This window comes from Meriones unguiculatus, chromosome 9 (genome assembly GCF_030254825.1).
Source record: "Meriones unguiculatus strain TT.TT164.6M chromosome 9, Bangor_MerUng_6.1, whole genome shotgun sequence".
NCBI lineage: Eukaryota > Metazoa > Chordata > Mammalia > Rodentia > Muridae > Meriones > Meriones unguiculatus.
Genome location: NC_083357.1, coordinates 27,181,353 through 27,193,443, shown reverse-complemented (window position 1 = coordinate 27,193,443; position 12,091 = coordinate 27,181,353). Strand labels below are relative to the sequence as shown.

General features: G+C 42.4%; 1 protein-coding gene across 2 annotated transcripts in view; it reads right to left on the bottom strand.

Annotated features, from left to right (window-relative positions):
* Positions 1 to 12,091, bottom strand: part of Ptprg (protein tyrosine phosphatase receptor type G) — a 684,542-nt gene that overhangs the window by 195,395 nt on the left and 477,056 nt on the right. For both annotated transcript variants that reach the window (XM_060390946.1, XM_060390947.1), the window contains exon 5: positions 7,727 to 7,822. In XM_060390946.1, coding sequence (XP_060246929.1) covers positions 7,727 to 7,822 — 96 coding nt within the window. The remainder of the gene's footprint in view (positions 1 to 7,726; positions 7,823 to 12,091) is intronic.

Here is a 12,091-nt window from a genome sequence, read left to right as displayed (position 1 = left end):
GAGAAAATTCCTTGGAAATATGTTTTTAAAAATGCCTATTTGGGTCACCATGAATAAAAGCATGATTTATGCTTTAGTACTGGTGGTTGGTTTGAAAAAGAATGGAAGAAAAGAAAAACAGAGAGGCCAGTTCCAAAATTCATAACTGGGAACTACATGCTCTTAAAATGAAATATTCACCACTATGAAATTGCACAGAAGGTATAATTGCACTTTTCGCTTGATACATTATCTACCTGACCTACTCTGTGTTCCCTTCATCCTAAGGACAGAGTGGCAGTCACTGATGGAGAAAGGATTCAAGACCTGTTCCTTTCCAGATATTGCTGTTCCTGAGGGTAGGATACAGTGCTGGATTCCCTTTGAAATTTTCATGGAGCCCAGCACAGAAAGTTTTCTGATGAACACTGCAGAATGAATGAGTCAGCAAATGAGTACACGAATGAAGAAGGGGGAAAAAATCTGAAGCAAATCCGAAGGAGAAAAACAGATGTAAATAACAGCAAGAGCAGGGAAAAACAAAGGCACAGCAGATGCACTGAACCAGAAACCAACCATCAAGGATCACAGCGAGACCCTAAAGAGCAGATAATGAAGAGACAGCAAGACAGCCAAAGAGTACATCGGAAAAAGCCACAAGGCACATGTTTACCTATCACCGGCAAACATAAACACCCTGTGGTAGAAAGCACTATGAAATGATTCGCAGATACAGACAAACACATCTCATATAGCCTTGGCACTAAAATATTCCTTTAGGGCTCTGAATTCAGTAGTAAAAATTTTAAGACCTGTTGCTTCTTCAGGATCGCAGACACAAAATACAGAAACACATTGTTTAAGACTGCCTCACATTAGAAGGTTCAGTGGCGCCCAGGTCAGAAATTGTCAGTCTGAGCGAATCGCTAGCCTCACCGCACTCACATTCCAGTTCGTTGACCATCTCAAGAGTCGTGCACTTCTGACAGAACCAGTATATTTCAGTAGGGTCACTGAAGACATGCTTTTTCCATGTACAATTCACGGGTAGACTGGGAAAACCCTGTGGGGTTTCCTCAGTTTCCATCCTACTGACCACTTACTTGATGAGCAGGAACTTAAGCAAAGCATCGGTGGGAGAGTGTGGGAGAGGTGGGTGGTCAGAAACCGAAAGAAGGGCCGACATAGACCTCTGCATCAGAGAGTTTACACTCCACTCTTCCCAGGAGCCACACCTCCTAGTGAGAATTTCCAATACTTGCTGGCTGATAGGCTGTCAGGATACCCAGCTGCAACCAATCCTGAAGAACCTCGCTATTGAGGTCAGTTAAGTACTTGCACATGCAAGTTACAAGACCAGCCACATACAAAAGATGCAATGATGAATAGGCCCCCTGGCCCACAATGAGCTCATGACACAGAGGCTGGAAGAGGCAAGTAAAATAACAGCTTCAACCTAAGATGTAAGGCTAGGAGTCACAGCAGGTCAAAAAAGGGACAAGTCATATCTACTTCTGATGGGTGGAGGAGCAGAAGGTGAAAGGCAAGGAGGTGGAGAAAAGGCTTTGGAGCCAGCCCTGGATGAATGAGTCACCAAGAACTTCTCCTGCCTTCTCCAGCTCTATAAATAATCCCAGGTGCTGCCATTTCATTTAATTACTAAGCCTCTCCAGATGGAGAAAAATAATTAAGCAGTCTGCAGTGCTGACATGTAGAAAGAATAGGTTAGCAACTCGAGAGACATTTGAATTCTAATGTTTCCTTTCAACTATGAAGTAAGGGCAGAAAGGAAAAGGGGTAAATGACTTCACAGACCTTAGGGAAACCCAATGAGTGCAGTCAGATCCTGGGTAGAACTGAAACAGAAATGGGAAAGAAGTGGACAAAGGATGCAGTTCCGCTGGCAGAGCTGCTAAGGTGAGATAGAGAAAGGACACTAAGAGACCCTAAAGATGGGCTGTCAGAAAGAAATACTTCAAGGGGCATGAAGAGATGGCTCAGCAGTTGAGAGCACTTGCTTTTCCAGAGGATTCAAGTTCATTCCAAATAAAATGGCAGCTGTCCACATCAGGCAGCTCACAACCAGCTGTAACTCAGGCTTTTGTTTTAGAAGGGGGGGGGGGAGGGCGGGGAGGACCAACAACCTTTTGTAGCTTTTGAAGACTCTTGTACCAACATGGCATACCCATGCATACAAATTTAAATCTTTAAAATAAATGTTCAAAACAGATAAATACTTCAAGAAAGATCATTTGTATGCAAGCACAACACAATGTATTATTCTTAGAAATACACCAACTGGCTGGATCTCTCCTGACATGGGTACCATTTTTATATCTTTGCATTCTGAGCAGATTTGGAAGTGACCCTACTGAAAGACTGAAGCAAGAGGAGAAGTGTCTAACGGTAGCTGGCTCTTAACAACCTGCGCATTTTAACCTTGGAGTTCCCCAAACTCAATGAAGAACGAAGAAGATGTCATCCATGCACCTGTTAGACAGTGGAGGTGATGGCTCTGAGTTGGACATCCCAGTAAGGAGCCAGGAAAGTCAGCAGAGCTCCCTGTGCTGGGTAATGCAGCAGTAATCACATGGATAAGGCGATAGCAGCAAACTACTGCTTGCCAGACGGAAATCTTTCAGGCGCTCATGTGGCTAAAAAGCCAACCTTAGTCCTGGTGGGAAAACAGGAAATTATGGACTGGGTGCTGGTGAGGACAACTTAGAAATGAGAAGCAAAAGGTGAACCTAACTTATGAGGTTTGATCAGAAATACAACTGTACACAAAGTATGGTTATCCTGAATGCCAGATACTCTCCTCTCAGAACTTTAGGAGAAGCCAATTATATCTTTTAGTGCATTATTTTAAAAGCAAAATATCATTCCACAAATTGCCCAATTATTCTCCTGATTCCAGCTCGTGCAAGCATGAGTACATCCTTACTTGTTTAACCAGAGAACCCATGGAAGCATTACAATAAGAGAATGGCTTAAAAGAGTACTTTAATAATTCTCAGAGCATTTCACATTTTTATCAGCATTCAAACAAGGTTAACAATAGAGAATATTCAAAATTCTACTCTAAAAAACAAGATAATTATTTTAATTTTTGTACTTACACTAATTATTTATTCTCTGTAATGGTTTAACAACAAACTCCTTTATCCTTTGCAAATTGTTTATTTCAAGTTCTTTTTTAAAGAAAGTCTTTTAAAATGAAACTTCACTCTTACTTATGTTTTTTTTTTTTTTTTTTTTTTTTTTTTCTCCCAAGGGCTGGGAGCCCAAAGGTGATCCCTGTGAGAGAAGATGTGGTGCAATCTGAACACGTTCCTGCCAGAATATCAGCAACTACACAGCGAGTGACTCGCTGCCCTATGGGCAGCACCGCAGTCACTTGTGGCGGATGCAGCTCTCTATTTACTGCCCCGGAAGTGGTTCTTCTGCCGGTCGTCTGGGCTCACAGGAGACACTTGCAGAAGGCCCGCCTTGCCACCGTTTAACACTAAGACTGGCTCTCAAGTTGACCTGTTACCAAAAACTGCCAGCTGCCAACGTTTCTGCAGTCCATGCCCAGCATAGAGGCACTGGAGCACAGGGACACGAGCAGACGGAAGCATGTGCATGGAAAGTACACTGTGTTACAATGGGAAGGCACACCCCTCCCAGGCCGACAGTCACACACTCCTCATCTTGAGGACTGCTAAAGTATCAAGATATTTTAGGTAAAACCTTAGAAAAAAAATTAAAAATTTTACAATCCCAGAAAACCATGTCTATGATCTATAACAAAGCCAGGTGCATGAAACTAAATGTAAACCAAATCAAGATTCTTTAGTCTACCCACTGGGCTTGTGCTGATACAACGCTCTGGCAGCATTATGAAGCTTGCAAGTCTAGCCGTAGCAAAGGCAGAGAAAGCACCAGAATTTCCCAGAACACACCTGTATGTAGAGTGAGTCAACGGGAGGACTAACATCTATGAACAAACTGATGACACGTTTGCTCCATGGTATGGTTAAAAAGAAGGTTTTTATTGTAGATACAAGAAAGAGTGCAGCTAGGGGCATCTACAAGCGTCCAGAGCCAGGAGAGAAAGGAGTAGACTGAGCATGACCACTACACTGCACGTGGCCATGAGGAGCAGGGCAGAGAGGGTCAGAGAGAGCAAGCATGCTGTGTATGCAGGAAGATATCCAGATACACCTGTGTCATGCATGCTGGGAATGTCAGAGAACAGGCAGCTCTCTTCTTACATTTTCACGTGGGTTCTCGATGAAACTCGGGTCATCAACTTTGCACAGCAAACGCCTTTGCCCACTGAGAGCCATCACCAGCTTAAGACCTCTCTATATTTTACACAAATGACAAATGTTCACACTTATTATTCTTTTTTAAAGGATTTTCTTTTTTTTTTTTCTTAAGTTATGGTTAAGTTAAGTTGTGTGTGAGTGTGTACACCTGGGTGAAGTGCCCCACAAAGGCCAGAGGAGGTCCTCAGATCCCCTGGAGCTAGAGTTACAGGCCGGTATAAACCACCTGATAAGGGAACTGAACTCAGGTTCTCTTGCACAGGCGGTCTGTTCCTGTTCTCCACTACTGAGCCTTCTTGTCCTCCCTCAAACTCCTCCTTAGAAGGAGGTTCAAAGCAGAAACTCTAACCAGACTGAAAAAAATAGCACTGCACCTTTGCCTTCTATTGCAGACACAAAGTAAACGCCAATGTATCAGCACACAGGCGGCCTGGTGCGGCAGGCAGCTCAGCACAGATGTGGCCAACACATTTCTGCTCCTTTTACTATCTGCCCTATATTTTTTTTTGTCTGTAGGACAGCAAGCCACAACTTAGAAAAGTAAAATCTAATGAAGTACACATCCAACTTCTTCATACATGAAGTAGGAGCTATGTCCTAGAAACATTTCAAAAACTCAAAACCTAAATTGCACAGTTAAGTATTTTGGTGCTTTGCCTACCCAAGACTCTAATTGGTCCTATATTTAACAAGCATTTGTGGAAGAATCAAAATGAAAAGAAAAATAATTCAAACATCTTGGTGAGGCATACATCTTTGCAACACTCAAAACATTTTACAAAATATTCTTTCCTACTAAAAAAAAAAAAAAAGAAAAAGAAAGAAAAAAAGCACCCTACAAAACAGGACCTCGCTGCTCACACTGGCTAAGAAGGAAAGGTAGGAAGCAACCCTAAAAAGGGCATCCTAGAAGGCAAGGTCAGAAAGCAGTGGGTTAACAGCCAGGTGGAGACTGCTTCCCAGTGAGACTTCAGGGTTGTCCAGGGCAATCCTGTCACTCTTCAGGAGCAGGGAGGAGCACAGACGGAGCTCAGGAGCTTCTCAGAGAACACAACCAGAAGATCCATCTGCTCATGAGGAAGACAGTGGATATCATGGGCTCTCCCGCCATGAAACCCCACAGGGTTAGGTATGAAGTGTTCGCCATTCATCCAGTGCCACCGAGTGCCATCAGAAGCCAACCAAGTGGCTCAGCGGCCTCCACCTCAGCTTCTCCTTATGTTACTAACTCCCTTCACAGACAAGAGCGCCTTGGCCAGGAAGGCTAACGCCAGCACTAAAAGAAAGTGTTGGGTAGAGGTGGGACTCGAAAACAAGTATCTTTTACTCTAGTGAAAAAGCTCTACTTTTGAAAATGTTCTCCTGTGGTGAATGAATATAATGAGGAAAAAGAGGCACCGAGGGCCAATAGGGAGGGAATAACAACACGCGGCATAAAAACAAACTTCACAGTACTTGACCATGACCAACGGTAAACTATATTCTTTGTAGCTGAACCCAGCATGTGTCTAGGTTATGTTTTTATAAATAAGAACTAAGAAAAAATCAGTAGGTATGAGACATACCAATATTTTTAATGGTTGCTTTTCTATTTTAGATTATTCTGTTATTGTTATATTTAAAATGCTGCCAGAACTAGTTTCATGACCCAGTGAAACTGTACCCTACATTTTAAAACTAGTGCGAGAATCAGTAATTAAAACTGATTTGTGTTCTTGCAGAGGACATGAGTTCCATTTCCAGCATCTACAGCCAACAGATCACGACTGTGAATCCAGCTCCTAAGGACCAGACACTTTCTTCTTACTTCTACAGGTGCCCCCACACATGCTCGTGCACACACGCACATCATCAAAAATAAAACAGTGCTCTAAAAGAGCACTGTGGTCCATGGCCAACGGTTTTGACATCAGGAAGAACATCAGCTTCTAAGACTTGTACTTATCTCCTACTGACATGTTATTTGGGGAAAAGGCAGAGAGAGAGTAAAGAAGGAGAAAGAAAGGGAGATGGATTGATCTTCCTCCAAACAAGAATGCTTCTCTATGGCACAACAGCCTGCTTAGAGACGGATGTGGCAGAGCTATGATGGACAGGGTCCTACTCAGAGACAGACGTGGCTGTGCTGTGCTGGAGAGGGTCAGGATGTTATCTGCCCCTTTGAGTTGCCAAGGAAGCAGCGAGCACTGACCTCTGGAGAAAAGGAACACTCACATGTTGTGGGTTTAGACAATTTGAAGACTGAAAGGCAAACCACATATGTGCTGCTCAGGGAGTCTTCCACACTACACAAGCACCATGTGTCCTAAAAACACACAACCTTGCTATGAATGGACTTCTCAAATGTCCTGAGAATGGACTAGGGAGATGGCTCAGCTGGTACAGTCTGTCTTGTAAGCATGAGGAACTGGGTTTGATACCCACATAGAAAGCTGAGAATGATGGAAAACAGGAGGATTCCTGGAACGTGCTGTCCAGACAGCCTGTTCTGTTTGACAAAGTTCCAGGCCGATGAGAGTCCCTGTCTCAAACAAAAAGTGGAAGGTGCCTGAGGAAGGACACCTAAAGTTGCCTCTGACCACAAACACTTGCTGTATCAACACCCACATATGAGTATAAGCATATGCACACATATGTATACACACACACACACACACACACACACACACACACACACACACGAGGGAAATGTGGAGGAGAGAACCTGAGAGCCATTATCTGAAGCAGGATGAAAGGTTTCTACTTTAAATTAAAACTTGATACAGGAGCTCTAAGCACTAATCAGTACAAATACAATGAAAAGAGAAAGAGCTGAGTACAGTGATTCACCCCTGCAGCCCCAGCACAGGGAAGCTAAGGCAGGAGAATTACTGTGAGTTCCAGACTAGTCTGGATTATACTGTGAGTTTCTATCTGAAACGAAACAAAGCAAGAGATAGAGAACGTGACTCGTACATGAACTGGTTTGGAAAGCATCTCAAGAAAGACGAGTTGCCATGGGGACGTGGGATGGAAAGAAAGGGTCTTTCCCAGCAAGTGGCTGATGCTGTTTATTAATGTTTCTTCAGGTAATGTAAAATTTCAAAGTTGCTTGAAAGAAAACCACCTCGTTTTCATCTGCCTCTTAATATTCTGAAGGAACCTGTTCAAAACGCTTCAGCCACAAAGAAAGTTAGATGATAGATGTGTTCTTCAATCTGCACACCAGTCAAGTAGCAACAAAATCAGAATAATTCATGCAAAAATTTTCATTATGTTTCTAAACATACTTATTTACATTTTAAATCACACATTAGACAATATGAAATATCTTTCATTTAGACAGGTGTGAACTAGAAAACAGATGCATTCATTAAACATGGAACAATTCAGCAAATTAAGGGGAGAATACAAAGAATTCTCTGGTTGAAGCATTTCAGCCACCGTTAACTTACTTGAAAAAATATGGCCATGGCTCCAATTATTCTGTTCTCAGAAATTGCTGTTTGAAAGCTGTCAAAGTCATCTGGATTGTAAAAGAAAATCTGCATCTGTAAGATAGTTAAAAAATTGTATTAGGAAAAAATTCAAACCTCTGGAAAAGTTGAGTCTACTACAATGGCCCATGGTTCATTTATTCTCGTATCCATAGCTTTCCTCAGCTACAGCCTGTGGGAGCACATCCCACATAACATGACAGCCCACACTTCAGAACACAACACAGCTTCCCACATGACGTCATTCGTGCTGCCCAGAATACACATGGCCACTGGTCCACTCTTATGGCGATTACCCAGCTCCTGATGAAGCCTTCCCATGATGCAAAGCTTGAACACAGTTCAGCACATTCAAGTAGAAAACTGAACTTGTGAGAGGCAGCCCAAGTGCTAAATTAGCAATACATGATACATGACTTAGACATGAATACAAAGGACTTAAGCTCGATCTTGGAAGATTATGGGAAATACCTGAAGGGTGTACGTCAGAGATTTTACAAAGAAAGGAGGATAATGGTAAAAAGACAAAACAAAACAAACAAAAAACCCAACCAAACAAACAAAAACCAATAGTTTACAGTGTGCCTAAAAGCTATTTCGCACATTATATCATTGAATGTACTTCAAAAGCTCTAAGAAGAGGGGAGTAAAGGTGAGGAAATGGTGCTTCAGGAAATGCCCACCAAGTTGCTCCAGGCTGGACAACTGAGGAAGCCTGAACTCCAGGAGCTCCACCCCGAATGTAAGCACCTTCTCTGGTAGCTTGTCCCTTATTTAAAAAGCAAAACCCAGATGTATCAACTCAAAGTCGCTGCACAGGTGAATACTTCAGAGCACCATTTAAAAAGTCTGAACACAAAAAAGGATGACAGAGCATCCGGAGCCTGTGTATCCTCTTATTCCAGCATCCCACCTCCCCGTCTAGGAGACCCTCAGGAAGGCGATGTTCCCCACGGCAGCTTCCTCACATATACAGTCAAGTGTTTCTACTTGGCAGGGTGATTGCAAGGATAAAAGACATGAGTACAGTATTGCTGCACCCTGCTCAGCTACCAGCAGCACTCTATCCAGCACCACCAGGCACTCACACCAGCAGGCTTCTTGAAAGTCCTACTTAAGAGGGCTGCAGAGATGGCTCAGCAGTCAAGAGCACTGGCTGCTCTTCTAGGGCAACCAGGTTTGATTCCCAGGATCCACATGGTGGCACACAACTACCTGAAACTCTAGATCTCACAGCCTCTTCTGGCCTCAGACACCCAGGCACACATGCTTTACATAGATACACAGGCAGGCAAAACACTCATACACATAAATAAAAATTTAAAAACTAAAACCGCAGTCATAATGAGAATGCATTGGACTAAGTCTCCACAGATAACCTGCTCCTTCAAAAACTCAGATCTCCTACGACAGATTGCATCTTTCTGCACCTCTGCTCTATCCCCAGCTCTTAAAAGGCATGCTGACATGGTTTGTAATGGAAATGATAATCACATCCCAGCTGCGAGCTTGGAAAGTTGATATCGAACAATAAATTCCCAGCAGACAAAGCAAAATCACAGTGATTCAGTACAGGCCAAAGGTGAATAGAATCTTCATGACAAAATGAACAGAGACACTACCAAAAAAGGTGACAATTCATGTCAAATCACTTTCTAGGGACAGTCAGGAATCCATAGGAGGAAGAGACTTTTTTGGAAAAGACTTTCTCTTTTAAAGCAAATTCGTTCTCTTAAAGCCTTGAGTTCTTACCAAGGCTGGTGGTTTAGACAGCTTTGAGCATCATGAATTTACAGTAACTAAAACCTACTACTCAAGGCACAGATTCAAACCATTTAACACTGGGTCAGTCGCTTCAGATTCAATGACACTAAACCAAGAGAAAAAAATCTCCACACGAGTATAGTCAGAAAATTACCCTTCCGTTTCCTTTTAAAATTCAGACTCTCAAAGTAAGTAGGTTCCAGAGGCTTTCTTATACTTTAGGCCATGAACAGGGGTAGTACTGTTTAATGCACCACCCGAATAGCCTAGAATACAAAACACATTGAGACCTCTTCAGGGGCACTTTCATTTATAGCTAGGGAAGAAAATGCATTTTTGGAAAATATACTTGAGTCAAGGCTCCACCCACCTGGATAATAAAACGTCTCATAAAGAGACCACTAGTGAAGGCTGGAAATATCAATTTCCCTTGCTATTGCTTTCAAGTTGCAGCTTACTGAATTATGTTAACATTTGAAGGTATCTAAAGATAAGAAAGTAAATATAGGCATAAAGTTTCCCTGGATTAACTGGACTCTAGCAACTTGTTGAAGAGAAATAAATCAGGGAAGAGCCTGGAAATTATGTTTGCAAAGACATCTCTAGCAAATGTTTTTGGTTAATTCAGTCTTCATGACCCTGATTTTGGCATATACTGGGTCCCTCTGACTTAATTTTGCCTTCTAGTCATTTATCATTCCAATGTCAGATCCCCAAGACTCTCCAGTAGCCTGCAAGGTGTCTGCATTTATATTCAAAAGCCACACCCAAACCATGGGTAGTGATGCATGCCTGTAATCTTATTCTTTGTGTGGCTGAGGCTGGTGGATACATAGAAGATCTTAACTGAAACAAACAAAAAACAATAACAAGAGGCAACACCCACCATAGACTTTGCATACAGGTGAGGGGTATTTTCATACATGGGAGGGATAGTTGCTATAGTAATTCCTGCCAAAGACACATGTTGCAAATAAGCTGGGGAAGAACCTGGAAAGTACAGTGACAGAGATGTCTACTAACATGTCACATCCTTACCCAGTTTCACCAATAACTTACATTTTGTCCCATTGGCCCTTGCACTGTCTCTGCGGACATCCCCCTACTACCACACCTTATCTTTCCCACAATCACGGGGGGAGTAAGAGAGAGATAACGCGATCTACCTACTGAATATTTAAGTGTGTAATTTCTAAGAATAAGAAAACCCTCTTACTTGACCACTGCGTAATTGTTGCAATAAGGAAATTTCACATTTATGTGATCCTATTATCCAATTCTCACTTCACTTTCAAATCTACTAAGTGCCCAATAAAAGTCCATTACAGATCATCTTACAGTTCTGGGTAAAAGGATGCAAAATCCAGAGTTCAACTCTGCCCTCAGTTACCATGTCTGTGCTGTCTGCTCCCAGTGCCATCAGGAATAACTCCTTGGTTTTCTTGACTCTGAGAAGGCAATGCCCTGACAACAATCATACATAAAACTGAGGTTTGTCTTCTCACAGTTTCTCATTCTGTGAAAGCTGTCACACAAGACTACTATCTTTATTGACTGTACCGGGTCAACGTGAATATTGAATGGGTTTATCCTAATACTAGGACTGTTTATCTCAATTATATCACAAGGGTGACATGTGACAACTTTCTCCACTATAAAGCTTTTTTCATCTTCCTTTGGCAATGAACAGATCTTTGTAGGGAAATAGTGTAAAACAACATTCCTACCCATTTCCTTGCCTTTCACCACTAGCTTGGCTGTCCATTAATGACAATCTAACTCTTTTTCCTGTATTCATGAAAGAGTCTCATACAAGGAATAACTCTCCCTTGTCCAGGCTGTATCATTTATGTGTGTGTGCACACAGACTTGCTTTGGTTTTCACTTTATTCGATCCATGATATTTACTCCTAACATTATTATCTTGATGATAAAACTGCTCCAGCTTTGCCCAGCAGGAGACCCTTCAGAAGGATTCCCTCACAGTGCAGCTGTGCTCCCATCATTTTCTTTCTTACTTTCAGCACCTTCTCAGATAGGGCACATCGGTTTGACCTCAACTTATATTTTATCTGCCCATGCCATAAAAAAGCCATTTTGTTCCCTAACAAATCCTAGTTTCTTTTGGTGGAAAGTGTAGTTTAAAGACTCAGGAACTCGGTACTTTGAAAATGTACTAAAAATAGAACACTTTGGTTCTTTGAGAACACATTATACTGAAGGCCAGTGCATCCATTCTGACTAGAACGCCCTCTGAGGAGGAAAAGAAGCTGAATCAGTTCTGTGTGAATGGACAGAGACAGGCTGAATGAAACTACAGTCAAATGCCACTGACAGGCAGTACACTATTGGACAAAGTCATGAGACTTGTCACACCAACATTTCAAAGCCGGGGATGACGATGGGTCTGCCCGTGACTACCAAATGAAAGGAAGAACTGGGACAATCCCCCAGGCGTTTCTCCAGCCAGGTCAGGGTGTGTCCTACCATGAGCATCAGATGACATTTGGAAAGTAGTAACGTGCAGGAGAAAACAAATCAGAAGGAAGTCTCATCACT